Below are 26,756 nucleotides of genomic sequence, written 5' to 3' on the forward strand. Positions count from 1 at the left end.
AAACTGAGAACTGTCTTTCTTTGTTTCTGCAGTAAGAGCAGGTGCTGGTGGTGACGAAGCTGGAATTTAAGCTGGTGACCTTGTAGGTAGATGATGATTTTATTCCAATTGAGTGCAATTTAGCAAATGAGATATAGCTGTTTTTCATTTTGTTCAAATAGTAGAGTACTAAAGCTGGACACACAGACCTTGATGTTTATTTGGAAAAATAACCTAGAATAAATAATGAATGTGCAAGTAGGATTTCGATTTTCTTTTTTGGAATATAAGCTCTTCTTAGTTCATTTTTCTATTGTCATTATAGCAGTTATACTTCTGATATACGTGTGTAATATCTGCAAATTTGATCACAGAATCCACTACTAAATATGCCAATGGCTTTCTGTAGGCACGCATGTTTCAGAAATACTGTGAGCGCAACAACTGGAAGTTTAAGCCGGTTTCTCAGCTCAGAAGTATGTACTTGCAACCTTAACCTGACTATTGAATAAGAAAAACACTGCTCACAAGCTGTCCCTTTCAGGCAGAAATGGGTGGATACAAGACATACGTGATGGAGGTCAAGGGGAAACAAATCTATAGTAAATTGAAGTTTGAGTCAGGTGTACACCGTGTTCCCCAGACAGAGACTATGGGCCATGTTCATGCGTCAACAGCAACTGTAGCTATTATGCCAGAGGTGGACCATTTTGACATTTGTGTGAAGTTTTATTTTATGACATGAATTCCCTCTTCTTCTGAGACGCCTAATGTTGTTTCAATGGCATAGTACGCCGATGAAGTTGATGTGGTTATTGATCAAAAAGATATTGAGCTTAAAACAGCAAGATCTGGTGGAGCTGGAGGTAATATCACTTTGCATATTGTGTTATGTCGTAGTAGATTACTGGGTTTTCTGTATTGCTCCCTTACAACTGGGCATCTTCTAACATTTCAATCAATGCAGGGCAGAATGTTAACAAGGTGGAGACGACTGTTAATCTTATTCACAAGCCTACAGGAAGTACAGAAGAGGGATCACAGCTACAGAACAAAGAGCGGGCATTTCAATTGTTGAGAGCAAAACTGTAAGTTGTTATAGCTTTTAAAACTATGAATTATGTTTCTCTATATTTTTCTATCACCTCAGCTATTTTGCTTCTAAACATGTCCTTTGATGAGAGGACCATAATTACAGTGTAAATTCTAGTTTTAGAAATCCCTTAATTCAAAGTAGAGGGAATATATTGTTGCCAAGTTATATATTGTACCCAATATAATACATGGTCATCCTTATGTAATCTTTTACCACTCCTTATATACAATGTATGTACCATGAACATTACAGCTATGAGATAAAATTAAGGGAGCAACAAGAATCAATAAGAAAACCAGAGGAAATTGCAGGTATGTTGTCGATTCTTATTTAAGCATCGCATCTTCCAAAGGTCATGGCTGTTGTGTCCAATTGAAATCAAACAAAAAACTGTCTTGCAGATTATAAATGCTCAAATTCAATACACAGTAGCAGTGTAGTAGACATTTATTAGAAAGTATAATATCCTGTTGAAATTCACAAAAAAATAAACCATGATAAGAGAACAAAAGCTAGTTGCCTTCAGTTTGTGTAGGAAATAGAGTTGGCCATCATGAAAGATTATGTAATCCCCTCTGTTCAATGTTACTAATACATGTTCAACTGAAGGTTGGTACTGGTGCTCGATCTGAGAAGATAAAGACGTACAATTACAAGGTAGCAGGACATCTATCACCTAGGACTGTTTATGTTGTTTTCTCATGTTTACGTTGTTGTCTTTTATTTCTCTGTTCTTTTGAAGGAGCTCTTCTTATGCTTTATAAATGCATGTTCATGTCTCCAACATTTATATATGTATAGTGAAATAGAGGTGTTTTGGTCACAGGATAACAGAGTGACAGACCATCGGTTAAAGATGAACTTTGAACTGACCGGCTTCCTTTTAGGAGACATCGAATCGGCTGTTCAGGTATATTACTTGAGAAAAAAAAGTATGTAAATGTGGCAACACGCAATTATTAAAGCACAGATGATGTAATAACATGAATTCATGTAACAATTTCATTTGTCATTCAAACATCTACAATCTTCTGCGACAATATGGAGCAGCAGGAGCTCTTGGAAATGGCCAGTTCTGTAGGTGCAATGCACGTATGATTCAGGCAATTCGTCGTTGAGATCAGGTCATCAAACAGAATCGTGAAACTCATGATGTGTTCAAACTGATAAAGATGTATTGATAGTTGTACATGAAGAAACCGATAAAATGAACTCCACATAGGAAATTTTTCTGTGGTCCACATGGTCATCAGGTCATGACTACGCCAAAGTAGAACATACCCATGCATCTCAGCTTCCTTGACGGCAGCAGATTTTTCAGTATTAGAAAATATAATGGTATGTACAGTTCAACTGCTCTAATATTTTACAATTTACTGCATTTTAACCTTTTAGGTATGTTGTTCCGTGAAATTTTTTTGTTCCCACCGTGTAATTTTTCAAGCTAAAAATATGCAAATATCCATTTATGAAGAAAGCTATAGCCATGTGTTAAGTAGATTACCGGCTGTCCATTTTCCCCATCCATGTCTTAATGAAAAACGTTGCACATTCTGGTTAACAAATTTGCAAAAATTCAGTTCACCTTGCAACGCAGACAGACTCACTTTGACAAGGGTTTGAGCTTGGATCCCAAGTTCACAACCTAAAGTTTATTGTACAATTCTGAGAAGAAAAACATACTTTATTACTCCTATATGCCTTAAGCCCTTGTACAACACAATCTCTGAAGACTTCATAACATGCTTCGCTAGTTCGCTGGTCACCTGGTCGCTGTTGCCTGCACATTTAGCCTCTGCCTTGTGTCTGTCCACCCCCGTTCACCACCGGCATTTCGCCGAACGCCACGTTCATCCGTCTCCGGCGCCGCCATGGCTGCTGCCAACTTGCCAAGCCCCTCGTTGTCATCGTCATCGTCGACGCCGGGTGCCCCGGATCCGTGGGCGAGTGCCTGACGCATCCGGGGTTCGTCCACCAAGGCGTCCGACGACGACAGACGCCAATGGGGGCGGTGACGCGTGAAGTGAACTGAACCGACTGACCCCCGCCAGCCACGGGCCACGGCCACCAATCCACCATGCGTGCCTGTCTGCTGCTGCCCTCCTTCCTCGTCCTGAGCTCAGAAAGGCCGCAGCCGCAGGCGGACGACGACACGTCCCTGGCGGGTGGCACCGTTGGGAGTTGGGACACAGCGCTAGCGCGCCATGAATGCGCGTCGCCTTGGTTGGGCCATAAACCATCGCGCCGTGACAGTCAAAGCCAACCGGCCACGCACTGCAGTTGAAAGGCAAGACACGGCTAGGGCTAGAGAGAGTAGAGTCGTCGGAGTAGACAGCAGTAGCTCGCGGTGTCGGTAGCTGAAAGCTGCCGCAAATCACTGCCATCATCAGCCACGGCTAGGGCTAGAGAGAGTAGAGTCGTCGGAGTAGACAGCAGTAGCTCGCGGTGTCGGTAGCTGAAAGCTGCCGCAAATCACTGCCATCATCAGCCTGTTCGCTTGCTCGTAAACGATCGTAAATTTCCAGCCAGAAACAGTGTTTTTCTCTCACACCAAACTAGCCAGCAGTAAATAATCCACGATACAATACGGCCTCCCGAACAGGCTGATTGGCACATGACGCCGTCCTTTTGCACCGCGCACTGCACTGCCGCGCGCCCGCCAGCCAACCTCGTGGTACAAAATCCATCCAAAATTCGCACGCGGCCAGGCACCAGCCAAGTGCCAAGACCCAAGAGCTCCGGCCTCCGCCGAAGCCACGTTAAAACTCCCGAAAGAACCGACAACTTTAATTTGAATTTCTTCACCTTTTCGTGGTACAAAATCAATCAAAAGATGGTCCTGAGGACTCCTCCTGGTCTTGCAACGTTGCCCATCAGCTGTGAACTCACCAACACACCCTGTTTGCCGTACTTTTTAGCCATTTCGCTCACAGCGAATCAGGGCCTGTTTAGATGCCGAAATTTTTGGCAAAATGACACCGTAGCATTTTCGTTGTTATTTGGTAATTAGTGTCTAATCATAGTCTAATTATGCTTAAAAGATTCATCTCATGGATTTCGTCTAAACTGTGTAATTAGTTTTATTTTTTATTTATATTTAATACTTCATGCATGCGTCTAAAGATTCGATGTGATGGGGAATCTTGAAAAATTTGGCATTTTGGGAGGAACTAAACTGGACCTCAGGCTCTGCACCCACGTCGCATCGCCCGCCACGGGCCACGGCGAGGCCGCCGGCTCGCACTCAGGGCCTGGTTCGTCTAATAGCTACTAAATTTAGTAGCTTTTAGTTACTTTAGTAATTTTTTAATCAAACGCTATGATAAAAAACTATTAAAAAAGCTTTAGTCATCTCTAATAACTCTGAAGTTACTAAAAGAAATTAAATTGTTTAATAGCTATTAAAGTTTAAAGTTTAGCGGCTCGAACCAAACACCCCTCAGTGCATTAACTGAACCCGTTTTAACTGATCCCCGCAGCGCCCCAACCGGCAACCGCCCCTCGCCGACTCCGACGGGCGGACGGGAAGCCTGCTGCCGAGTGCCGACCCAGTCCTCCCCTCCCTTTCCTTCTATAAATCCCGTTCCTCCACAGCAGGCTCTGCAGCGATCCAATCCAGCCTCGCCGCCTCACCTCAGCATTGCCTTCCATTCCCTTGCACCTCCACCTCGCCGGAATCCCGAATCCCCCTCAATCCCCGATGGGTTCGCAGGCCATCGAGGCGCACCGCGCGGGCGCGGAGGTGTACAGCGGCGCGGCGCTGTGCGCGGAGAAGTCGACGGAGCTGCTGGCGGAGGCGCACCTCCCGCTGGGTCTGCTGCCGCTGGCGGACATGGAGGAGGTGGGCTACAACCGCGCCACGGGCTTCGTGTGGCTGCGCCAGAAGAAGGCGCTCACGCACACGTTCCGCCAGATCGGCCGCCAGGTCTCGTACGCCGCCGAGGTCACCGCCTTCGTCGAGGACCGGAGGATGAAGCGCATGACCGGGGTCAAGACCAAGGAGCTCCTCATCTGGGTCACCCTCTCCGACATGTTCGTCCACAAGGACGACCAGTCCAACATCACCTTCAAGACGCCCACCGGCCTAGGCAGGACCTTCCCCGTCTCCGCCTTCGCCAAGGAAGGCGCCGCCGACGCGGCGGCCAAGCCCAAGGACGCCCCCGCCGCCGCCAACGGTAATAAGGAGGCCGTCACCGCCGGTAAGGCTGCTGCCAGCAAGTGAGGTGGCGGCAGCGTCAGAGAGCTTTTGGGCATTTTTCTCTCGCAACGAAGAAACAGTTTCAGTCGACGGTATCAGCCGAACAGACCCTTCACTTGTGGTTGTACTCTCCTTGCTGTAGTAGCTGTAATTGCTAATACCTGTCCTGTCTCCTGAATAATGATGTTTGTACCCCCTGCTACCTGCTTGAATTTACTGTGTTTTATGAATGGAAAACGAGTATCCACTGTCCATCCTTGGAATTGTGTCACGGGGTGTTTTTTTAGTACTCATCAGCTAACCAGTTTCAAGATTGATCCTTTTTTAAATACGGCGAAATAGCCATATTCGTCCTTAAACTTTCATCCAAAGCTCAAATTCGTCCCTCAACTATTAAAAGGGCCGGTTTAGTCCTTGAATTTGCAATTTTGGTTCAATCTCGTCCTCTGTCGGACGTCGTCTGCCATAGTAGCTCACTCCGTTAACACACTTTGAGATGAGACAACACACTTGCAGATTTTGGCAAGTCTCTGGACATATCAGCATGTGCTGGAACCCGTGGAGCATGAGTAAGCATGGCCTGTATCTCCAAATCCAAAGCCATTGCCTCCTAGAGTGAAGAAAATGCGAGGGCGCCCACCCAAAAATAGAAAGAAAGACCCTTCAGAACCAGTGAAATCAGGCACCAAGTCATGGAAAGTCGGTACTATAATTAGATTTCAAAAATCATTTGATTTCAAAAATCACTACATGATTATCCACAGGCCTACAACCACTTACAATGCAAAAGCACCAGTGGTATAGATAACCCTCTGCTCTGATCCGCTCCGAATCCGAATTTTATGGATATGGAGAAGTGTTTTTAATATCCATGCGGATACGGATAATCCGAACCCGATTATATGCGGATGAGGTGTTGGATATGGAATTGGCAAAATCCGACGGATATAGATTAACCGATAATTGAATGCGCGACGCTTATAATAGGATAATTGGAATATTTTAAGGAGCCCAAGCAGCAAGAATACAAGTCAGCCTGGCCCATGACACAAGCATTATTATATTGAAGTCCACAAACAAAGCTCGTCAACTATAGGTTGGTACATTGAAATTACAGGAGACAAAAGAATTATCATCTACCAAAGTGGAGGACTAGTACACGGCAAAGAGTGAAGGTAAAGTTTTGCCAAATTAAGAATATTTATTTTTTACACACTTGTTTTATACTCTTAAATTTAAACTGAGAACTTGTATTCATTTTGTGAGCTCTTAAATCGAAGTGGTGGATTGATGGTGATTATTCCGTGTGGTATTGCCGCTTTATGACTTTGGTTAATGAATTGTTTCTCATCATAAAAAATAACACGTAAGCACATATTATCCGACTTAAAAAAGTCCGCTTCCGCTCCATCACCAGTCCAAATCCGTATCATTTTCGACATCTAAAAAATCCGTATTCGCATCCGAATCCGTATAATATCTTATCCGCTCCGAATCTAATAAAAAATGGATTAGGATATGGGGAAGCCATTATCAGCTCCGATCCGATCCGTTTTCATCCCTACCATGCATAAGTTTACATATTTCTTTTCGCAACCTTTGTCAATCACTGTACATATCATCCCATTGTCCATCTGAATGCAAACACAACCGTGTCAAGCTGTGATTCATGGATGCAAAGTCTTCAATCACCTTTTTTGGTCTCCCAATAGAACTGTGCGGACGGAGTGATCTTCTGTGTGGAAGACGGCATCAGACAGAGAATGAAATCGGACTGAAATTGCAAATTCGAGGACTAAACCGACCATTTTGATAGTTGAAGGACGAATTTGAGCTTTGGATGAAAGTTTAAGGATGAATATGGCTATTTCGCCTTTAAATATTGAGCGAAAACAAAATCCAGTCAGTTCACTTTAATTGAGTTCTATCGATTCACACGTTGCGGATATGTATAGCTGTCAGGTAGTTAATAGGATAACAAGAATTTGACACAGACGGCCGGCAATAGAGACCAAGCAGTGTTATCTTTCTAGAATTATCTAGCAGTCGGTCTAGAGGGTAGACATCAAGAGCAGTAGACAACGATAACGCTGTAGACCTAGAAAGCTATCTAGAGAAAGGAGAATGTGTCGAACCTGAGATCCCAGAGGGAGTGGATCCAGAGGCCTCCATCAGCTTCGTCGGTGAAGTCTACTCACGGGCAGCGATGGTTGGAGTAGAGGTTGCACGGACGTCGATGCAGTGCAGACGGGGCGTAGCAGTGACGACGGCGAGGGCCAGCGAAGCTTCCTGTCGCTGGCTGCGCGCCCTCTTAGATCGGTCTAGGGTTTGTCGGTGGGGTTTGCGGCTCACGGCGAACCTCGTGCTTTGAGCCGCCGGCCCCCACCTCTTTATATAGCGCAGTGCGACGGGGCCCACCAACCATGTAGGGTTGGGCGCCCCCGATCAGGGCGCGTGACCAAGGCCCAATAAGCCGTTGGTTAGGAGATCAATCTAACATTCTCCCCCTTGATCTCACTATTACTTTTATCTTTAAACTTTAAACTTCAATCATTTTATCCTTACTCATTTCTTCACAGATGATGCATAGAGCATGTCTCATCGTCACGGTCAATCGTTGATAGATTTAACAGCTACAATGCACGTCTCTGATCTGAAATAGTTACTTTAACTTTTGGGCCCTTTATAGTCCAGGAATCATAGACTTTCCTTTAAATCCATGCCGGCTACATGTTCTCTGAACACGTTGGGTGGTAAGCCTTTTGTAAGCAGATCCGTGAGCATCTTTTCGGTACTTATATGCTCAAAACTTATTATTTGATCCCGGACTTTATCCTTCACAACATAATATTTTATGTCAATGTGTTTGGCAGCACCACTTGACCTATTGTTGTGAGCATACTGTACTATTGGATTATTATTGCAGTATAACTTCAGTGGTCTATTGATGTCGTCAACCACCTTCAAACCGGGTATGAACTTCTTTAGCCAGTTCATCTGCCCCGTTGCCTCATAACACGCTACAAACTCAGCATACATTGTGGACGATGTAGTGATGGTTTGCTTTGAGCTTTTTCATGAAATAGCTCCTCCTACGAGAGTAAACACATATCTAGACGTGGATTTTCTATTATCTCCCGCATAATCAGAATCTGAATATCCCACTATATGGAGTGAATCGGATCTTCTATACGTCATCATGAGGCCTTTCGTTCCTTGCAAATAACGCAAGACTTTCTTTACCAATTTCCAGTGTTCTATTCCAGGATTGCTCTGGAATCTGCCAAGTAACCCGGTAACAAATGCCAAGTCAGGGCGCGTACACACTTGAGCATATTGCAAGCTTCCGACAGCTGAAGCATATGGAACCACTTTCATTTGATCGATCTCATATTGGTTCCTGGGGCATTGAAAATACCCATATCTGTCGCCCTTGACTATAGGAGTAGGTGAGGGACTACATTTGTGCATACTGAATTTCTTTAAGACTTTTTCTATGTATGCCTTTTGTGACAGTCCTAATACCCCTTTACTTCTATCTTGGTGAATCTCGATCCCTAGAACGAACGAAGCTTCACCAAGATCTTTCATATCAAATTTTGAGGACAAAAACTTCTTTGTTTCCAGTAGTAGACTGACATCACTACTAGCAAGTAAGATATCATCCACATACAAGACAAGGAAGATAAACTTCCCATTCTTAAACTTTGCGTAGACACAATTGTCCTCAACATTATCTTTAAACCCAAAATTCTTTATTGTCTGATCAAACTTCAAGTACCACTGTCTTGAAGCTTGTTTTAATCCATAAATGGATTTCTTTAGGTGGCATCCCAAACGTTCTTTTTCTTCCATGACAAAACCTTTCGGTTGTGCCATGTAAATATTTTCCTTTAAGTCTCCGTTGAGAAATGCCGTCTTTACATCCATCTGATGTAATTCCAAATCGTAATGTGCCACTAATGCCATTATAATTCTAAAGGAATCCTTACATGAGACTGGAGAAAAGGTCTCATTGTAATCAATCCCTTCTCTTTGTGTAAAGCCTTTTGCCACAAATCGGGCTTTATATCTCTCTATATTCCCTTGAGAGTCAAGTTTTGTTTTGTAGACCCATTTACAGTCTACTGTTTTAGCTCCTTTAGGAATTATTTCCAAATCCCAAACTTTATTTGCATTCATTGATCTCATCTCATCTTCCATGGCCTCAAGCCACTTTGATGAATGATCACTTTTCATCGCTTCTTCAAATGAGGTGGGATCATCCTCCATTTGAAATTCTTCAGTGTTGTACACTTCATAATCAGCAGGAATAGCTGATTTTCTAACTCTTTGAGACCTTCTAGGGGCCTCCTCAATTGGCACATTTTCTATTTGAGGCTGTTGTTGCTCCCCCTCATGTGTGGCAATAGGTTCTATAGGATCCTGAGGCACAGGTTCCTCGTCATCATTCATGGTTGCCATAGGCAGGATAACAACAGGTGCTGGCACCACAGTGTCTTGTACTATTGGTGCAGCAACAGTAGGTAGTGAGAAAAATGGCTCATGAATGATCGGAGTGGGTGCATACACCCGCTTCTCTTCAAGGTCAATTTCTCGAGCTACCATGCCCCCCTAATCATTTCATCCTCTAGGGAGACAGCATGTCTCGTTTTCACAAACTTTGTATGTCTGTTAGGACAGTAGAAACGAAAACCTTTTGACTTTTCTGGGTAGCCAATGAAATGGCAACTCACTGTTTTGGGATCTAGCTTCCCAATGTTTGGGTTAAAAACTTTAACCTCAGCAGGGCTCTCCCACACACGCAAGTGGTTAAGTGAGGGTACTCTTTCTTTCCATAACTTATACGGTGTTTTGGGCACCGACTTACTTGGTACTCTATTGAGAATATGAATGGCGGTTTTTAACGCCTCCATCCACAGACTCATGGGTAAAGTGGAGTAACTTATCATACTACGCACCATATCCATCAGGGTATGGTTACGCCTTTCAGCTACTCCATTCTGCTAAGGTTCGTCCGGTATTGAATACTGGGCGACTATACCATTCTCCTGTAAGAACCTTGCAAAAGGTCTAGAAACTTGTCCATATGGGGTATGCCGACCGTAGTACTCTCCCCCACGGTCAGACCTGACTATCTTAATCTTTAAATCATACTGATTTTCAACTTCTGCTTTAAATATTTTGAATTTATCCAATGCTTCTGTTCTTTCTTTAATTGGATAAATGTAGCCAAACCGAGAGTAATCGTCTGTGAATGTTATGAATGAATCATAACCATCCACACTTTTCACAGGAAAAGGACCACATATGTCTGTGTGAATAATCTGTAGAATTCCTACGCTTCGTTTGGCATCTTTCTTAATTTTCTTTACATACTTTCTTTTTATGCAATCTCTACATTGTTCTAACTCTAAGAGCTCTAATGGAGGAAGAATGTCATTCTTAACTAGTCTTTCTATTCCCCCCCTCGAAATATGGCCTAAACGACAGTGCCATAATTTCGACAACGCATTGTGGGCTCTCTTTCGTTTTCTGTTTCTATTGTTCGATGAGGATACATTTTCATTCACATCACATACGGAATTCATATTTTCACGAAGTGATAACAAATAAAGCTCGTCTTGTCGAAAGGCAAGACCAACACATTTATTATTAAACAATATCCGACATTTGCCATTTCCAAAATGGCAATCATAACCATCATGATCCAACTTTGATACACTAATCAGGTTTCTTTGCAAAGAAGGTACATAAAGAATATCTCTAAGAAAAAGTATGAAGCCATCTGGAAGCTCTAGAGAAAGATCTCCAACGGCCTCAACATCTGCTTGTACTCCATTTGCGACTTTAATAAAACTTTCGCTTCTTTGCAAAGTTCGCATCGAACGGAATCCCTGTAATGAATTAGCAACATGAATAGTTGCACCTGAATCAATCCACCAAGTAGATTTTGAAAATTTTACATACAAGGATTCATTTACGAACGTAATAATGTTCTCACCTTTATTCTTCATAATCATCTTTAAGAAACCAGGACAATTCTTTTTATAATGTCCCATCTTCTTGCAGTGGAGACACTGGTCTTTAGCCACTGGGAATTGCTGGTTCTGAGACTGTTGCATGGGACCTTTTCCAGATGACTTGAAGAAAGAGTTGTTATTATAGTTCTTTTTCTTATCTTTTAGGTAGTTGACAGAACCACCTTGTGAAACTTTTATTCTTTCCTCCTCCTACACACACATGGCTATAAGCTTTTCTAAATCCCATTTTTCAGGCTGTATGTTGTAATTAATAACAAAGGTGTCAAATTCTTTGGGCAAAGAAGCAAAAATCAAATGAATAAGAAACTCATCCTTGAATACCAAATCCATTGGTTTGAGCTTAGATGCCAGATTGCTCATTCTCAGTATGTGCTCTCTAATGCCACTGCCGCCACCAGAGTACCGTTCTGTAACCAGCTGCTTGATCAGCTAGGTTGTATATGTCTTTGAAGAGCCAGTGAACTGACTCTTTATTCTATCTAGGTACTCTGTGACCGTGTCACAGTCTGAAATTGAGCCCACAATAGCAGGCTCAATGGTGTTCTTTATCACTGCCAAACACTTCTTGTTGGCAGTGACCCATTTCCTATGCTCAAGGTCATAGGACATCTTTACGGGAGCAAAATACCGCTCTCTATTCTGCCATGCAGCATCAGTCTCATCAGTCTCCCTCACCGGTGCCACAGGTTCTCTAGGGCACGGTGTGGTGACAACCCAGTCCACCTCAGCAAGGATGAAAGCCAGGTCTATCTTTTACTTCCACTCATTATAGTTATCACCTTTTAGAGTGGGGATCTCTTTGATGCAACTCATCAAGTTGTATCCTTCTGAAAACACAATTCAAATAGGGTGAGAACAAAAATAACAACAATAATTGCATGCCTTAGTTTAACGTTGGTCAAAATTAAAACATACAATTATTTTATACATTAAATCTACATCACCGTTGGGCAGAAATAGAAATAATGCATAATCATTAAAATTATAATATTGCTATTAACAACGTTGGTCAGAAAATAACAATATCATAATCAACTCATATTTATCTCTTGGCTCTTAAAATCAAATTCTCCCGTTGGTTCGAATTTAATTAAAAGTCCATAATTACTTTAAATACGCAGCGGAAACATTAACATTTAATAATCATTTTCCTATTTTCCAGAAGCAACTTTACTATTTACTGAACAAAAAATATCGTTGGATAAATTTTGTACAGAAAATTGTCATAAAAATTCAATTCAAATTGATCAAACTGTTTTCTGGAAAATAAGAAAATCAAAAACTATGACTGTACTTTTGTTTGGCCATTTCGGCCCGATCCAGCAACCATGCGCGCGGCCCAGCGAATGCGGCCCATGGCCTGCTTAACGCGCTCGCTCCAGCGCTCCCGGCCCAGCAGCCCGCGGTCCAGCCGCGCGCGCCAGCGCTTCCAGCCCAGCTACCCGTGGCCCAGCCATGCGCGCCAGCGCTCCCCCACGCCCAGGCCGTAACCTGGGCCTGGGCCGAGATTTCAGCCGAGCAGCATCGCCCGCCTGGGCCAAAAGAGGCCCGAGCCCTCCTGGCCGTTGATCTCAGATCGACGGTGGAGCGCGTAGCTCGGGGCATCAAAAACCTCGGCCAACCGCGCCTCCCTCAACCCTAGCTTCATTTTCATTCGCATACTCTCTCTCTTCGCCTCACTGCTCCCCCCTCTCTCCTCAGTCAAACGCCGAGCGAGCGACAACGGCGAAGCAGCGAGGTCCCGGCGCCATCGCCGGCGTGCGCGCTCCCTAGCGGGTGAGCGCGCCGCCATCGAGCGGCCTGGCCGCGGCGCCCCTGTGGCCGGATCCCGGCGAGCCGTGCCCCCTTCGGCCAGCCTTCCTTTTCCCTGCACGCCGGCGTGACTGCAGTGCCGCGCAGACGCCGAGGTAGGCCATCCTCTTTCCTCTTTCTTTTGATTGATTGGTTTGTTCGGATTTGACCCGATTTGACGATTAGGGTTAGGGTTTGCTTTTCCGATTTGAAATCGGTTCTTTTCCCTTCTCAGTCAATCACCGAGCGGGCGCCGGATCCCAGCACGGTTCTTTCTTTCTCAGTCAGTCCCCTTCCTGGGTTAGGGTTAGGGTTGGATAGCTTTTCCCCCGATTTTATTTCTTCTCGGGTAACTTTTAATTTCTTTTCCCGAACCCGATCTAGGGTTAGGGTTTCATCAGATCCGATCCGAGATCGTGATCTCATTCTTTCTCTACCCCTATCTAGATCTATGTGCTAGTAGGCTCTGGTACCATTGTTATCTTTCTAGAATCATCTAGCAGTCGGTCTAGAGGGTAGACATCAAGAGCAGTAGACAACGGTAACGCTGTAGACCTAGAAAGCTATCTAGAGGAAGGAGATGGTGTCAAACCTGAGATCCCAGAGGGAGTGGATCCAGAGGCTGATAAGAACCCGCTAGGGTTTATGGATGATCTTTCGATGAGAGGCGTGAGACAACTCGATTTGGTGGATGGAGATGACGTTCACGGCCCGACTACAGCCTTCCAAGACTGCGCCTTAGCAACCGATACACCACCTCCAAAGGCCATCACGATCTTGTGGAGCGCAACAACCAGCCACTAGGGCTCCCGTCCTGCAAGCAATCGAAGAACTAGCAAGAACAACGAAACAAGCGCTGAATTTGCAAGATGAAATTGAAAGCCTCAAACTGAATCTTATTATGAGTGGGGTTCCGAAGACAAGGAGACGGGTGGCTGGATCAGCACGCGCGCCTACAAGCAAGTAGCAAAGGCTAAACTTGATCTAAATAAAACCCAAGTGTTCCTGGTGGCAGCTAAGGGGTATATGACGTGTAGAGGACGACCACAAGAGAGTTTGTGTCGTGCTCCAACCCTAGGACGCGTCCCTACTGGACTCTAAACGATACAAGCCCATTGGGCTAACTTAAGGTGGCGCAGCACCCTGGACAGAATAGACCTCTCGGTGATTTTTGGGCTGTTGACGCCGTTTATGAGCAGGTATGAGTATGAGGTCAGATCCGTATGAAAGTAGACTTTATTAGCTTTCCAACAAGTCCAGAATCACCCCAATCCGACTCCGTATGTAACCGTGGCGACCGTCGCAAGTTGGAGGTGTGCTGCAGTCCGAATCCAGCCTACGCGAGTCCTTTTCCCTTTCGGTCTTCTCCTTGATTCCTAATCAAAACAAGAGTGCACGTGTCTCCAAGATCTAAACAGGATGGACAAGAACTCAAGAAGGAACTCACTTGATGATTAAGTGTTCGAGCACGAGCACGGGTAATAGGACCAGCAGGTGTCGGCGTGGACGGCGTGGATGTGTGATCGGTGTTGATGTCTTCATCAGAGGCCTCCATCAGCTTCGTCGGTGAAGTCTGCTCACGGGCAGCGATGGTTAGAGTAGAGGTTGCACGGACATCGATGCAGTGCAGACGGGGCGTAGCAGTGACGACGGCGAGGGTCAGCGGAGCTTCCCGTCGCTGGCTGCGCGCCCTCTTAGATCGGTCTAGGGTTTGTCGGTGGGGTTTGCGGCTCACGGCGAACCTCGTGCTTTGAGCCGCTGGCCCCCACCTCTTTATATAGCGCAGTGCGACGGGGGCCCACCAACCATGTAGGGTTGGGCGCCCCAATCAGGACGCGTGATCAAGGCCCAATAAGCCGTTGGACTTATTGGTTAGGAGATCAATCTAAAAATAAGTACATAACTGTAGGCCATGAGCTCCTTGCTTCACCAGCGATCAGCGAACAGTCCTGCAATTTAAGCTCACCAACCCTTGCAACACCACCGAAGTTGCTCGCTTGCGTGCTTTATTTATAGCACAGACGAAGGCCCCTCTGAAATGCGGAGTTGGATTTTTTTTTTTACTGTTTGAGTGTTTTCTGTACGTTTACTGTGAAAATAAGCTCGAAACTTCAGATGCCTGCAAGCTGAAACTGAAAGGAACCGCAAATAATGTTTCAGTGTGGGTAACTGTCAGCTGGTGTACTCCAATCAATGGAAAATATATGTTGCCCGTACTTTCTTTTCCTATCTGCAACTGCAATGCCGGTGTAACCCACAATTAGCGGCTCGACCAGAATCCAGAAGCAAGAAAAAATCTCAGAAACCACCAAAACTGGGTGCTTTCTACGTGCTCCTGCAGCTAACCTCACGCCTGTGGACTCTAGCAAGACCACGAGATCTCGAACGATGGCCAAGCGCCCGAAAACCAGCGACGTGGAAGCGCCCACGCCACAAGCATCCTGAGCCGCGGGCAAAGCAGAGGTATTTATCACCGCCGATCCCCAGCCGCACGGACGGAGATCGAGCGCCAGACCCCATCCCAATCCAGCACCAGTAGCAGCAGCGCAGGCAGGCAAAGCAAGATCATGGCGCGGTATGGCAGCCTGCTCGCCGTCGCCGCGGCGCTGCTCGTCGCCACCGCCGCGGCGGTGCCGCCGACGTGCGAGCGCATCGAATGCCCGGCGTACGAGGTGGTGGACAGCGCCAACGGGTTCGAGATCCGGCGGTACACGGACGCCATGTGGATCACCACGGCGCCCATCGACGACATCTCCTTCGTCGCCGCCACGCGCATCGGCTTCCTCCAGTAAGCGACCTCTCGCCTCCGTCACATCACAGTAGCACTAAGCAGTAAGCACGCACGCTTGCGTTCCTTATTGGGCCACCTTCAAGTGGGCCAGAGCCCAAGCCCAGAGAGATAATATGGTCTCGTAGGCCGTAGCCGTGGCTGTTGCTGGTCTAATCACTGGCTAAAAATTAATGAGGGCCTTTGCTCAAAATCAAAAATAAAATAAAATAATGAGGGTACGTTTGATAATCATATAGCCAGCTAATAAATAGGTAAAATTCTTTGCTTAAAAAATAGACAAAACTAGTTCCTAGTGAGGCTAATATATGAGTTATTTTTTAGTCAAGTTTTTAACTAGATATTAGCCAACTAGCTAATCAACTATAGCTGGCTAATTTTTAGTACAGCTAGTAATTAGCCATATGCATCAAAGCCCTCACACTGCGTGTGTGCGTGCAGACTGTTCAACTACATCCAGGGCAAAAACGCGTACAACGAGACGATCGAGATGACGGCGCCGGTGCTAACGCGGGTGTCGCCCAGTGACGGGCCCTTCTGCGCCTCTTCCTTCGCCATCAGCTTCTATGTGCCGGCCAAGAACCAGGCGGACCCGCCGCCGGCTGAGGGCCTGCGAGTGGAGCGCTGGGCCGGGGCAAGGTACGCGGCCGTGCGCCGCTTCGGGGGATTCGTGGCGGACGCCGACGTCGGGGAGCAGGCGGCGCGGCTCGACGGCAGCCTCCAGGGCACCAGATGGGCCGCCGCCGTCAACGACGCGCGTAGGGCCGACCCGGCCTCGCCTTACACCGTCGCGCAGTACAACTCGCCCTTCGAGTTCAGCGGCAGGGTCAACGAGATTTGGATGCTGTTCGACGACGCCGCTGCCGCCGCCACCAGTATGTGATGCGATTTCAAACGTGCTTTAAGGCACTGAACGAGGCGTTTAGGAAAGGACGTGCATGATGCACCTATGCTAGCATTAAGTATTTCGTGCTCTTCTGCGCTAGCTACGTTTACTTTTGGATAACAATGTGCCTCTTGTGAGCAATAATGATAAAACTAATTCTGCTTGTAATCACATTTTATGGCACGGCTATATATAAATGCAATTTTGGAAGTTTGGGACCAAGATAACACTGTTTTGTAAGCTTTATTGTACCAAACATGTCATATTACGTCATCGCTAGTCGGCATGCCACATTGGCGAACGGAGCGGGTCGAAACTCGTAGTGGAGCCTGGGACATTTTTAGAAATCCAAAAATCAAGAAAAATAAAAGTTTTTTTTCTTTTCTCGAATACGCAGAGTGTGTATATCATTGTATTAAAAGAAAGAGTTTATAATACAAGAGTTGCACTCCCGGCCGTTAGTTTTTTTGCGGACGCTACATTATGAAAAAAAAACAACCGTAATCCATGTCTATCCTGACAACGACCTAGCCCTGCGCCAGCGCACGTAGCCCGCATGCTCCGGCCTGGATAGAGATATAGTGGTTCAAATTTAAAGATTGAATTTGCTCTAAGCAGTTGAGAAACAGGGGGGCGTCCGCAACAGCCGAGCCGGGGGGAGGCTGCATGCATACGACGCAAAATGAGTACTGGGAAAGCCGAAAGCTACTACGGTCACTGGCACTGCCTCAGTCTGCAACCAACTCCTAGTATCACTCGCGCTCAGAGTCTCAGTGCCCGGTCCTCTCGCGCCCTGATCAGGAGGAGTGGACGAGCGGAGCCAAGCCAAGGCCAACCAACCGCCGCGCCGCACTGCGCGTCCAGAACCGCCGCGTCCCCGCGGCCCCGCCGTGGCATGGGGTGCTGCAGTCCAAGCTGCTGTGCCTGTCCCTGCTCTACCTCCTCACCACGCTCCCGCCCGCGCTCTACGTCTCCTTCACCGACCCCGGCCGCCGCGGCTGCCTCCGCCTCCTGCCCTTCCCCTCCCCGCCCAAGCCGCTCTTCCGGTACCCGCCCGGCTACGGCGAGCACAGGCATGCCCTGCCCACCCCCCGCGCGCTCTGCTCCAACCCCGTCGCCTTCGCAGGTCTCCGACTGTCCTTCTCGTCCGGCAAGTGATGTTGCACGGCACCGCACTGCACGCACCCGTGGCCGTTCGTTCTCTCGTTGCGTGCGTGGCCGTTTTCGTGTTTCGTCGCATCGGGCCGGGCGTGGCCGTTGATGATGACCCGTAACGATCGGAGTCGTCCGCATCGCCTTCGACAAGTCTGCCTGATCGCCGTGGCTGTTCGTTTCATTTTGGATAGATTTAATTTACAGCTACTGTATACTCCATCCGTTTCAAATCTTAGTTCGTTTTTACTTTACCAGATACATAGTTTAGTGGTATATCTACGTGTATAACAACATAAGAAAAAAAGTCAACGAATTACAATTTGCAGCGGATGAAGTTTGGTTTGGCGTTTTCTCATTTGGCTTGGTGTTTGTGGAACAAAAATCTCGGATCATGTCAGTTGCCATGCATACGGTCTTTGGTAGTTGTAGTGATCCTCAGGTGTTCTTTTTTCCCCCTTAAAAAAGATCGTTTACACTCACTGCTTCAGCAGACTACAAGACTGCCTTGGAAGAGATCCATGGCCTCTGCCGCAACACCTCGGCGTCCCCTGCATTGCGGTACCAGAGCGGCGGGAGGGGCACGTTTGCGGGCAACTTCTCCACCGACGAACGGAGATCCTTCTTCAGCCACACCGACGACCAAGTGGCGATTCCCTGTGGGTTCTTCCGGGAATTTCCCGTCCCAGAACATGGTGAGCTCCTTGATCTTGTTAATCGCATTCACACGTATGAAGAACTCGAGATTTCGCCGCGATCGTGCTCGTAATCGCGCGTCATTATATTTCGCCTTCGGATGCAAGCCAAATGATATGCAAGTACCTTTTGCTGTCGCGGAGCAATCATAAAGAACACCACTGAATATTTATCGTTGACGGCTTTCAGACAGATTGGACATGGAGAAGTGCAGGGGCGTGGTGGTGGCGTCGGCGATCATGAACGACCACGACAAGGTCCGGCAGCCCAGGGGGCTGGGTTCCGAGACGCTACGCACGGCGTGCTTCTTCCTGTTCATTGACGACGCCACCCGCAGGGTCCTGGCGAGGCAGGGCGTCCTTCCTGCTCGCGACGCCCGCGGCGGCGGCGGCGAACTCACCACCGTCGGCGCGTGGCGCGTGGTGACGCTGGGCCGTCGCGCCGGCGGCGGGTGCCTCCCCTACGAGGACCCGGCGATGAACGGCGTGGTCGCCAAGCACCTGCTGCACCGGCTGTTCCCGAACGCCAGATTCAGCGTGTGGGTGGACGCCAAGGTGCAGCTCACGGTGGACCCGGCGCTCCTGGTGCACGCGCTCCTGGTCCGCGTGGGCGTGGACGTGGCGGTGTCCAGGCACCCCTTCAACCGGCACACCATGGAGGAGGCCATCGCGACGGCGCGGTGGCGCAAGTGCGGCGACGTGGACGCCGTCAGGTCGCAGATGGAGACCTACTGCGCCAACGGCCTGCAGCCATGGTCCCCCAGCAAGCTTCCATATCCGTCGGGTAAGAAATGCAGACGCCGGACGGAGACACGACGAGTCCACGGCAGCATTGATTCTGATATCTTCTTGTTCGACGGAACGAACAAGATTTATGACACATGCTGCCATGTTCTGTTCTGATGCAACAAGAACAACACATCCGTCCAAAATTTCAGAATCTTGAATCATGATCACTGTACGTGTTGTCTTGCCATGCTGCAGATGTGCCGGACACGGCGGTGATCATCCGGAGGCACGGCGTGGCCAGCGAACTCTTCTCCTGCCTGCTGTTCAACGAGCTGGAGGCGTTCAGCCCGCGGGACCAGCTCGCGTTCACCTACGTCAGGGACCAGATGAGCCCCAAGGTGAGCATCAACATGTTCGAGGTCGAGGTGTTCGAGCAGATCGCCGTCGAGTACCGGCACAACCTCAAGCCTGGCGGCTTCGGCGGCGGCGGCCGAGGGAAGCAGCAGGGCGGCACCAGGATGGCATCCTCGAGAGACATCGCCGGGAGCAGCTGAGAGAGGTATCTTCTCAAGATGTGGGGGGAGTCTGCTGACTAAGGCCTTTGCAAAATGCAGGCCCATTCTTTTTTTTTATCTTTTTATTTAAATTTTGTTTGCACGGGTGTGTGTACATATGCTGGCATACTGCAGGGTAATAATTGACAAACTAGAACATTTTTGTAAATAAAATATACAATGTAAAAAAAAGAATTAGAAAATTTAGTGACAGGCATTGGAATTGAAACGACTTGACAATCAGAAGACACACAGATTCATCAGTCATCCCTGGATCAGTCAGCACTCGACAGAAATCTTCAGCGTCAGGCAAACTGCACTGCAACCACGGTGTTATATCAGCTATCAGGCGGTGGAATCTGCTGACCCCTTGGCCAGCTCGCTCTTGTTCTTGAATTCCTTCCAGCAGGCGTCCATGGCGGTCTTGGTCATCTTCTCGATGTCGTCGGTGGTGGTGGTGTCAGGGGACAGCATGGCTTCCACTGCTATCATCATGTTGACCACAGGCTGAAGAAAACATGTAGCGTATTCAGATTCAGACCAAAGAAGTTCAGAAACCCTCAAACCCAAGACGTGTAGAAACATTACCAAGTGAAGGTAAGGCCTCGAGTCACGCTGGTAGCGACCTGTGAGCTGCTGGCAAACTTCTTTCGCCCTCTGCCAGTCTCTTTGCGACGCATGTCGAAAATAGGGCTCTAGCTCAAATCACCAATGGAGGAAGCATGATGAAAATGTGGCAGGTCACCTGATTGATTAGAACGTCGGTGAGCAGCAATCCGAGGTCAAGCTTCCTTTCCGAGTCGCGGGTAGCCGAGAACTCCTGCAGCAGGCTCGTCAGCTTCCCCCTGTCGGTGATATGCTGCGCACGAAATCCACAGCGTTAGCATCAGCCGGTGGCTGTGAAACCGATCACTGGCCTGCACTACACGCGAGTAGAAAAAAGGGGCACACCTCTTTGGTGACTTGCTCAAAGACGAGGTCCATGAGCGTGGCGCGGTCCCTGGGCGAGTCCTCGCGCCGGAACAGCGAGTCGGACAGCGCGTCCACGCTTGTCTTCATGGTCGCCGCGCCGCGCTGCTCCGCGGAGGCGCGGAGCGCAGCGTCGGTGACGCCGTTGAGGGCGCACACCATAGCCGGCTGCGTGACGGGGGCAGCGCCAGTGCTCCCGCCGCGCGCCGTCCACGAGACGCCGCCCAGCGCGAGCGCCAGCGCCACGCCGGCGCCCACCCTCAACGCGGCGTTGGGCAGCGCCGGCGGGCCTCGTCCCTTCGCCGGGACCACCTGCTGGTGGGGATCGCCTGGCTCCCCCGCCGCCGCCCCCTGGTGGTGGCGGTGGGCGCGCACGGCGCCACCAGCCCTGTGCGCGCCGCGGTGCCGCACGGATAGCGGGGCGGCATTTGCTGCGGTCACCGTGGCGTGCGGCGTGCACAGAGACGGTTCCATGCGCTAGCTGGATTGTTCAGCTCTGTCTGCAGTCAGATGGTGGGCAATCTTCTCTTCTCCGTTTCCTTTCCATCTTTTGCTTTTATGCATGGCATCATCTTGTGCGCCATGCATGCCCCGGCAGCCCGCAGCCATGGTGCTTTGCGTCCTCTGCCACCGCAAGCAAGGCATCTAGTGCGCTCTGCCTTTAGCTAATCAACTGAGCTGAACTAGGCCCTAAGCCGGAGTTCTTTTGTGGCCAACACATGTCCACTAGATTATGGAAGCGTAATTCTCATTTTTGTTTCTCATCACTGCACTGATCACGGACTGAAACTGAAATCATATGGATGTTCTCCATTTCATCCCCAGACCTATGATTTTTCGTCCCCATTTTTTCTGATTGAAAAATGATAGGAAATGCCAGGAGCCAACTAAGGCAGGGCCTGGTACAAGTGACAAGTCGCTTGCGCTACTGGAAGTGGTTTCATCCCACCCCTATTTCCCCTTCCCGTTTCTTTTTTCTTTCTTTCTTTCTTTATTTATTTAGAGGTTATTTGGATCCATTAACGCTAAAATGGTATACAGACAAAGATTAATCATATTATATGTTTAAATTTGACTAGATGACAAGCAAAGGTGATAAAGAAAGAAGAGACATGAACATGTGCCAATCTGTGGTCTCATTTGTTTGAAAGCCTACCTACGTGATATTGAGATATTGTATTCATTTTGCCAAGCAATCCATGAAGACGTGTCAAGCTATATGAAGAAATCAAGTGGCATGATGAAAATGATATGGAATTGGTTTCATTGAAAAATGTTGAAGAAGATTAAAAGGAAATATCAATAGACATCCTTGTCTATCAATGAACAGATGAAAACAAATAAAATGAATACCGAAGATTACACAATTCTTAGAAATCAATGATTCAGATTTCAAATGAGATGAAGTAGAATGTGATGCATATTTATGGTCATTGACGATTCGCGTGAATTGGTTTTTGGCAAATTGGAATCTCAAAACATGTGTACCTGTTGTTGATGTAAAGTAAAACTTGACCCGGGAATGGCCAGATAGGGCGAATCGTTAAGCAAGGATTTGATTTCCAGGGACTAAGTAAAGGTGAAGAGCGAGAGACAGCTTGGTACCAAGAACCAAAACTGGGGTGAAGGACTAAAATACTTGGATTAACACCAAGGAACTAATTAAGACATGAGGAGTCATGCAATGTGAAGTATCCAATCATTGTTGAGTATGCCACGCCATTAACATGGATGCAATCTGATTGAATGATAGGTCAAAAAGTGATCAAGCTAAACCCATGAGTGAAGATAAGAGAGTTCATAAATGAACCGAAGAACCATGTCTCTCTTTATGACTGCTTTGTGACAATCTTAATAGGTTATTTGGTCATAATGCCATATACTCAACATATGTTGTTCCTGTGTGTTGATAATGTTACTGATGTAGTTTTTTTTCTCGAGTATGGACAACCCGCGGGTACTTGCTACCTGCATGGAGATGAGTGTGCGTGAGAATTAGTACCCTATCGGGTACGGGCACCTGTAGGCAATACGAAACAAGTTTATACCCCATTGCCTCCTACGGCGCCTGACCTCCGAAGCTACCGCAGAGTTGATTTATGATTATTGTACATTGGGATAGGTGATGATCTCTCGTCTAAGGAACGACTCAAATTTAAACTCGACACACTGCGCATTAGTCCAAATAAATGAAATCCATTTTGAGTGAATACAGCCACCGGACAACATCATTGTGGCTCCATTATCACTGCTACGATACTCTAGGAAGTCCTCAGTTGAACGAATGAGTAACAGAAAGAAAGAAGGAAACAAACCGCATAGAACCTAGACGATAAGGGGGAAGAAAGTCATGGCGCTATGTGTATAAAACAGTCGATGTCACCTACCATGGTGGCAAAATACGTTGTATGGTACACATGTGACCACACACAAGCGCGCGTTCAACAAGTTTTTCCCTCTATTAACTTGTTGGACCAAAATAATACACCCATATGAGTTGTTGTATGTTGGGTGCTATTTACTCCTTTGTCTTCTGAGCACTTTGAATATGATTAATAGTCTGCAGGGATTAGTGCCCATGCTAATCGAATAATCGATCCTCTCCTCACTCTTTAGTCTGCCAAAGTTTCCTTGATCCGATATCTGTCGCATCGACATGGTTGTCATTCAAAAGAGCCGTTTAATAATTGGGAAAAAAAATACTTCGGTGGACTTCTCTATCTACGCATGATCTTATCTCTTTCTGCGCATGATCTTTTCAAAAGTTACGTTTAGGTACATCCTGCAACAACCTGTGATGATATACGTACAAAGCTTCTAATCTAATGACAAAGAAACTACGTACCCTTGAATGAGATGCGCAGAAAACGTGCTTCTGGAACACGCGACACCAAGGTTGCTGCTGCCTGCTGGTGGTTAACTCAGCGCCTCACTCTGATGCGTTAATTAGCTTAGCTTCTAGATGCATGGATTATTCTTACAGCTAAACTTGTGAAGTTATTAGTACTTACTGTATTACAGAACAAAGGTGCAATGTACTACTTTGACTTAACTGACAGCAATGCAAGGAGAGGAGATGGTTGAGTTTCGTCTGCGTCTACCTCGTCAGGTCGCCGTCGCCGACGACCGGTTCTCTGACTTTCTGCCAAGACAAGCCGGGGCGAAGCGCGCGCGGTCCACAAGAGCGCGAATGCGTGATGGTCATGGGCCTAGCGCGCCGGCCGAGATGCTAGTAGCGTGATGGGCATGGGCCCAGCTGATTGACGCCGGAGAAAAGAGACTTATAAGAAAACCTAGTCCACATTCATTTCTAAAACAACAGTTATTTTTAGGACGAATGAACTAGACGTGAAGTCATTCACAAAAAAATGTCGCAGTGATCTACTGGAAAGTCTGGGATCGATGCGTCCTACAGACCTTTCATGCTGTTTCGTCAAGTTCGTGTCACAAATGCAGACCACACGTCTCGGGTATGCTCCGAGGGCAAGCAACTCTCTATTTGTTTAAAACTCTAGAGAGGATTTTTTTTTGAAAAAAAAGTCTTTCCTTTTACTCCCTCCATCCCATAATAAGTGCATTTGTAGAATTCAAAATTCGTTCCAAAATAAGTGTGCATCTCTAGCTATGGGACCACCTAACTCTAGTTGTCTTTTTTTTCACTTTCTCTATTTCTGAATTGCAATAATTACATCCTAGAGCAACTTTTTATACGTGTATATATGTGTAATTTCTTATTAACATGATCTCTTCACTAAGACTCTAGAAGTATACTTATTTTGAAACGGAGAGAGTACGTGTTAGTGCGCCAGATCCCTGTATCCAAGACCGCCCATTTTCCTTCTTAGTTCTGACTACTCAGTGGATCCCCCGATAACCAATACATCATTTCACTTTGTTATCACGCCCAAAAGAAACGGCGACGTATCATGGTATTCCACCCTAGATTCTTTTATATCTTGATTTGCTTAAATAGACTACCAAGATTTTAGGCTAGGGTGTGGTCCAGTCTAAATATGGAAATTAGCCTTTTAACAATTTGTAAATGTAATATTTCAACTTGCAGGGCTGCACTAGAATCCTAAAATTGCAGGAGCGATGTGATTCACGCAATCGCGATTAACCACCACACAAAATGAATAGTTATAAGAACCGTGATGCCTAAGGGAGAGACGTGAATTAGACAACTTAAAATCTAATTCTAACTTGGCCTCTAAATTCAATGCAGATTGTAGCCGACCATTGTACAAGAGCCATAGAAATATTAATTCTGATTTTAGGGGTAATAATTTAGGCTTGATTATATACACATTGCTGAGAATTTTATTTGACCAAACATACCAAGCCACTGTTCTAATATCCAAAGACAACATTAAGGTGTTTCTATGATCAGCTAGAATTAGTGTTCCTGCTAAACAGGACCGAAGACTTTTCTTTGTTGATCGTTGATGACCCAAGCGTATCTGATACAAATCCAGAACACTTTACAGAGATTGTTTACTCGTTTCATTTGCTTCCACGAGTAACAACAAATAAATCATCTTCAAACAAAAGATGGTCTATGTTTGTGGCTCACGGGCGTACTTTGAACCCATTACATCATTGATTAGCCCTTAATTCACCGTTCACTTTATAATAAGCCGGTATGCTTCTGCCGTGACACTCACACACTTGATGACAGTCTGTACCCGTCTTCTGTCAGAAAAGGACCTATTTATTTTCAGCATCATGGCTACTTTTAAAATTCGATTCCGCATGATCATTTTCGGCAAATCCATCCCCGAGGGCAAGCAGCTGCAGCTCCGACGGAGTGACCGTGTTGCCGGTATCGGCGCGTGTGAACAGGCCAAAGGATACGCAGCCTGGGCCTATTGCCTCGTAAACGATCGTAAATTTTCAGTCGAAACAATATTTTTCTTTTACATCAAACCAGCCAGCAGTACTTCTTCACGATCCGACAACAAACCATCTCAGCCAAACGAACACGCTGACGGAGCACGCGCCGGGCAGTGCAACGGCACGGCGCGCGTGATGTGATGGATGGCGCGTGATCCGCGGAGGCCGGACGCCACTTGCGACGGCCCCGACCCCGATGGGCGAGTTTTGGAGGCTTCCTCCCCGCTGTCCCGCTCGCCCGTGTTGGCGTCCTCCCGCGGCCCCGCACTGCATGTGGCTCCAAGCGCTACGGAGCTCGATCGACTTGCCGGCGTGCACCACCTCCACCTCCAAGCGAATCTGTTGACCAACGAGCTGAGCGATCATGATCGCCGGCCAACCGTGTCCTTGTTTTGTGTCGCGGCACCGCACCCATATGCCCCATATGGATGGCCATATCAACAGACGAGTCAGCGCATGCAATGCCTCTCTCTCTCTCTCTCTCTCTCTCTCTCTCTCTCTCTCTCTCTCTCTCTCTCTCTCTCATTGCAATTTGCAATGCAATCATTCAAAGAAGCAGGTGTACGTCCTCTCAAAAGAGAGAGAGAGGACAACCAGGTGTATGTATGTCTGTCAGTGTATGGAGACACTTAGTCTGACCAATGCCTTTGCAATCGGGCCAACCGGTGCGCACATCCGGTACCTATCCAGCCATCCAGGAACTCGAAGAAAAACAGGACACATCGATCAGTTCGGCTCAGATATGGGGCTGGGCCAAGAACGTGCTTATGCCCTACTCCAGCTGACGCTGCAGCCTGCAGCTGCTGTTCTCGGTTCATTTTCCAAATTTGCCTTTGCAGTCCATCACTTCATAGCAGTGCAAAGATTTTGGTGACACGTAGTACGTCATGTGTTGCAGGAAAACGCAACGCGTCCAATCACAACCAACAAGAAGCCGCCGCCGGTTTTCCTGAAATGCTGGGCGATCGGCGTCGCGCTGCAG

At 47.2% G+C, this 26,756-nt stretch overlaps 3 protein-coding genes and 2 pseudogenes across 4 annotated transcripts; 4 read left to right on the forward strand and 1 right to left on the reverse strand.

Annotated features, from left to right (window-relative positions):
* The first annotated feature begins 394 nt into the window (after window positions 1–394).
* LOC136451402 (peptide chain release factor APG3, chloroplastic-like) lies at window positions 395–2,173 on the forward strand (annotated as a pseudogene).
* Window positions 2,174–4,674: 2,501 nt separating this feature from the next.
* Window positions 4,675–5,531, forward strand: LOC136451403 (uncharacterized). Its single transcript, XM_066452107.1, has one exon. The coding sequence runs from the start codon at window positions 4,776–4,778 to the stop codon at window positions 5,295–5,297; it is 522 nt and encodes a 173-aa protein (XP_066308204.1). The 5' UTR covers window positions 4,675–4,775; the 3' UTR covers window positions 5,298–5,531.
* A 10,058-nt stretch (window positions 5,532–15,589) lies between these two features.
* On the forward strand, window positions 15,590–16,992 carry LOC136449410 (uncharacterized). Its single transcript, XM_066449435.1, has 2 exons — window positions 15,590–15,896; window positions 16,338–16,992. The coding sequence occupies exons 1-2, from the start codon at window positions 15,676–15,678 to the stop codon at window positions 16,777–16,779; spliced, it is 663 nt and encodes a 220-aa protein (XP_066305532.1). The 5' UTR covers window positions 15,590–15,675; the 3' UTR covers window positions 16,780–16,992.
* LOC136454167 (alkaline ceramidase TOD1-like) lies at window positions 16,926–20,156 on the forward strand (annotated as a pseudogene).
* A 90-nt stretch (window positions 20,157–20,246) lies between these two features.
* LOC136449408 (uncharacterized) lies at window positions 20,247–21,632 on the reverse strand. 2 transcript variants are annotated; one of them, XM_066449433.1, is made up of 4 exons: window positions 20,864–21,632; window positions 20,658–20,771; window positions 20,501–20,569; window positions 20,247–20,419 (listed from the first exon to the last, which is right to left on the reverse strand). In XM_066449433.1, exons 1-4 carry the CDS (start codon window positions 21,353–21,355, stop codon window positions 20,258–20,260), a joined length of 837 nt encoding a protein of 278 aa, XP_066305530.1. In that variant the 5' UTR covers window positions 21,356–21,632; the 3' UTR covers window positions 20,247–20,257. The 2 variants fall into 2 exon arrangements, with proteins under 2 accessions (XP_066305530.1, XP_066305531.1); XM_066449434.1 differs by having other exon boundaries at window positions 20,501–20,605.
* Window positions 21,633–26,756: the final 5,124 nt, after the last annotated feature.

This window comes from Miscanthus floridulus, chromosome 5 (assembly GCF_019320115.1).
Source record: "Miscanthus floridulus cultivar M001 chromosome 5, ASM1932011v1, whole genome shotgun sequence".
Taxonomy (NCBI): domain Eukaryota; kingdom Viridiplantae; phylum Streptophyta; class Magnoliopsida; order Poales; family Poaceae; genus Miscanthus; species Miscanthus floridulus.

Coding starts and splice junctions, on each gene's coding strand:
- LOC136451403 (XM_066452107.1), top strand. CDS start 4,776: ATGGGTTCGCAGGCCATCGAGGCGCACCGCGCGGGCGCGGAGGTGTAC.
- LOC136449410 (XM_066449435.1), top strand. CDS start 15,676: ATGGCGCGGTATGGCAGCCTGCTCGCCGTCGCCGCGGCGCTGCTCGTC. Junction 15,897..16,337: donor ACGCGCATCGGCTTCCTCCA/GTAAGCGACCTC, acceptor GTGTGCGTGCAG/ACTGTTCAACTACATCCAGG.
- LOC136449408 (XM_066449434.1), bottom strand. CDS start 21,355: ATGGAACCGTCTCTGTGCACGCCGCACGCCACGGTGACCGCAGCAAAT. Junction 20,606..20,657: donor CCGACGTTCTAATCAATCAG/GTGACCTGCCAC, acceptor TTTGAGCTAGAG/CCCTATTTTCGACATGCGTC. Junction 20,420..20,500: donor CGAGGCCTTACCTTCACTTG/GTAATGTTTCTA, acceptor TGTTTTCTTCAG/CCTGTGGTCAACATGATGAT.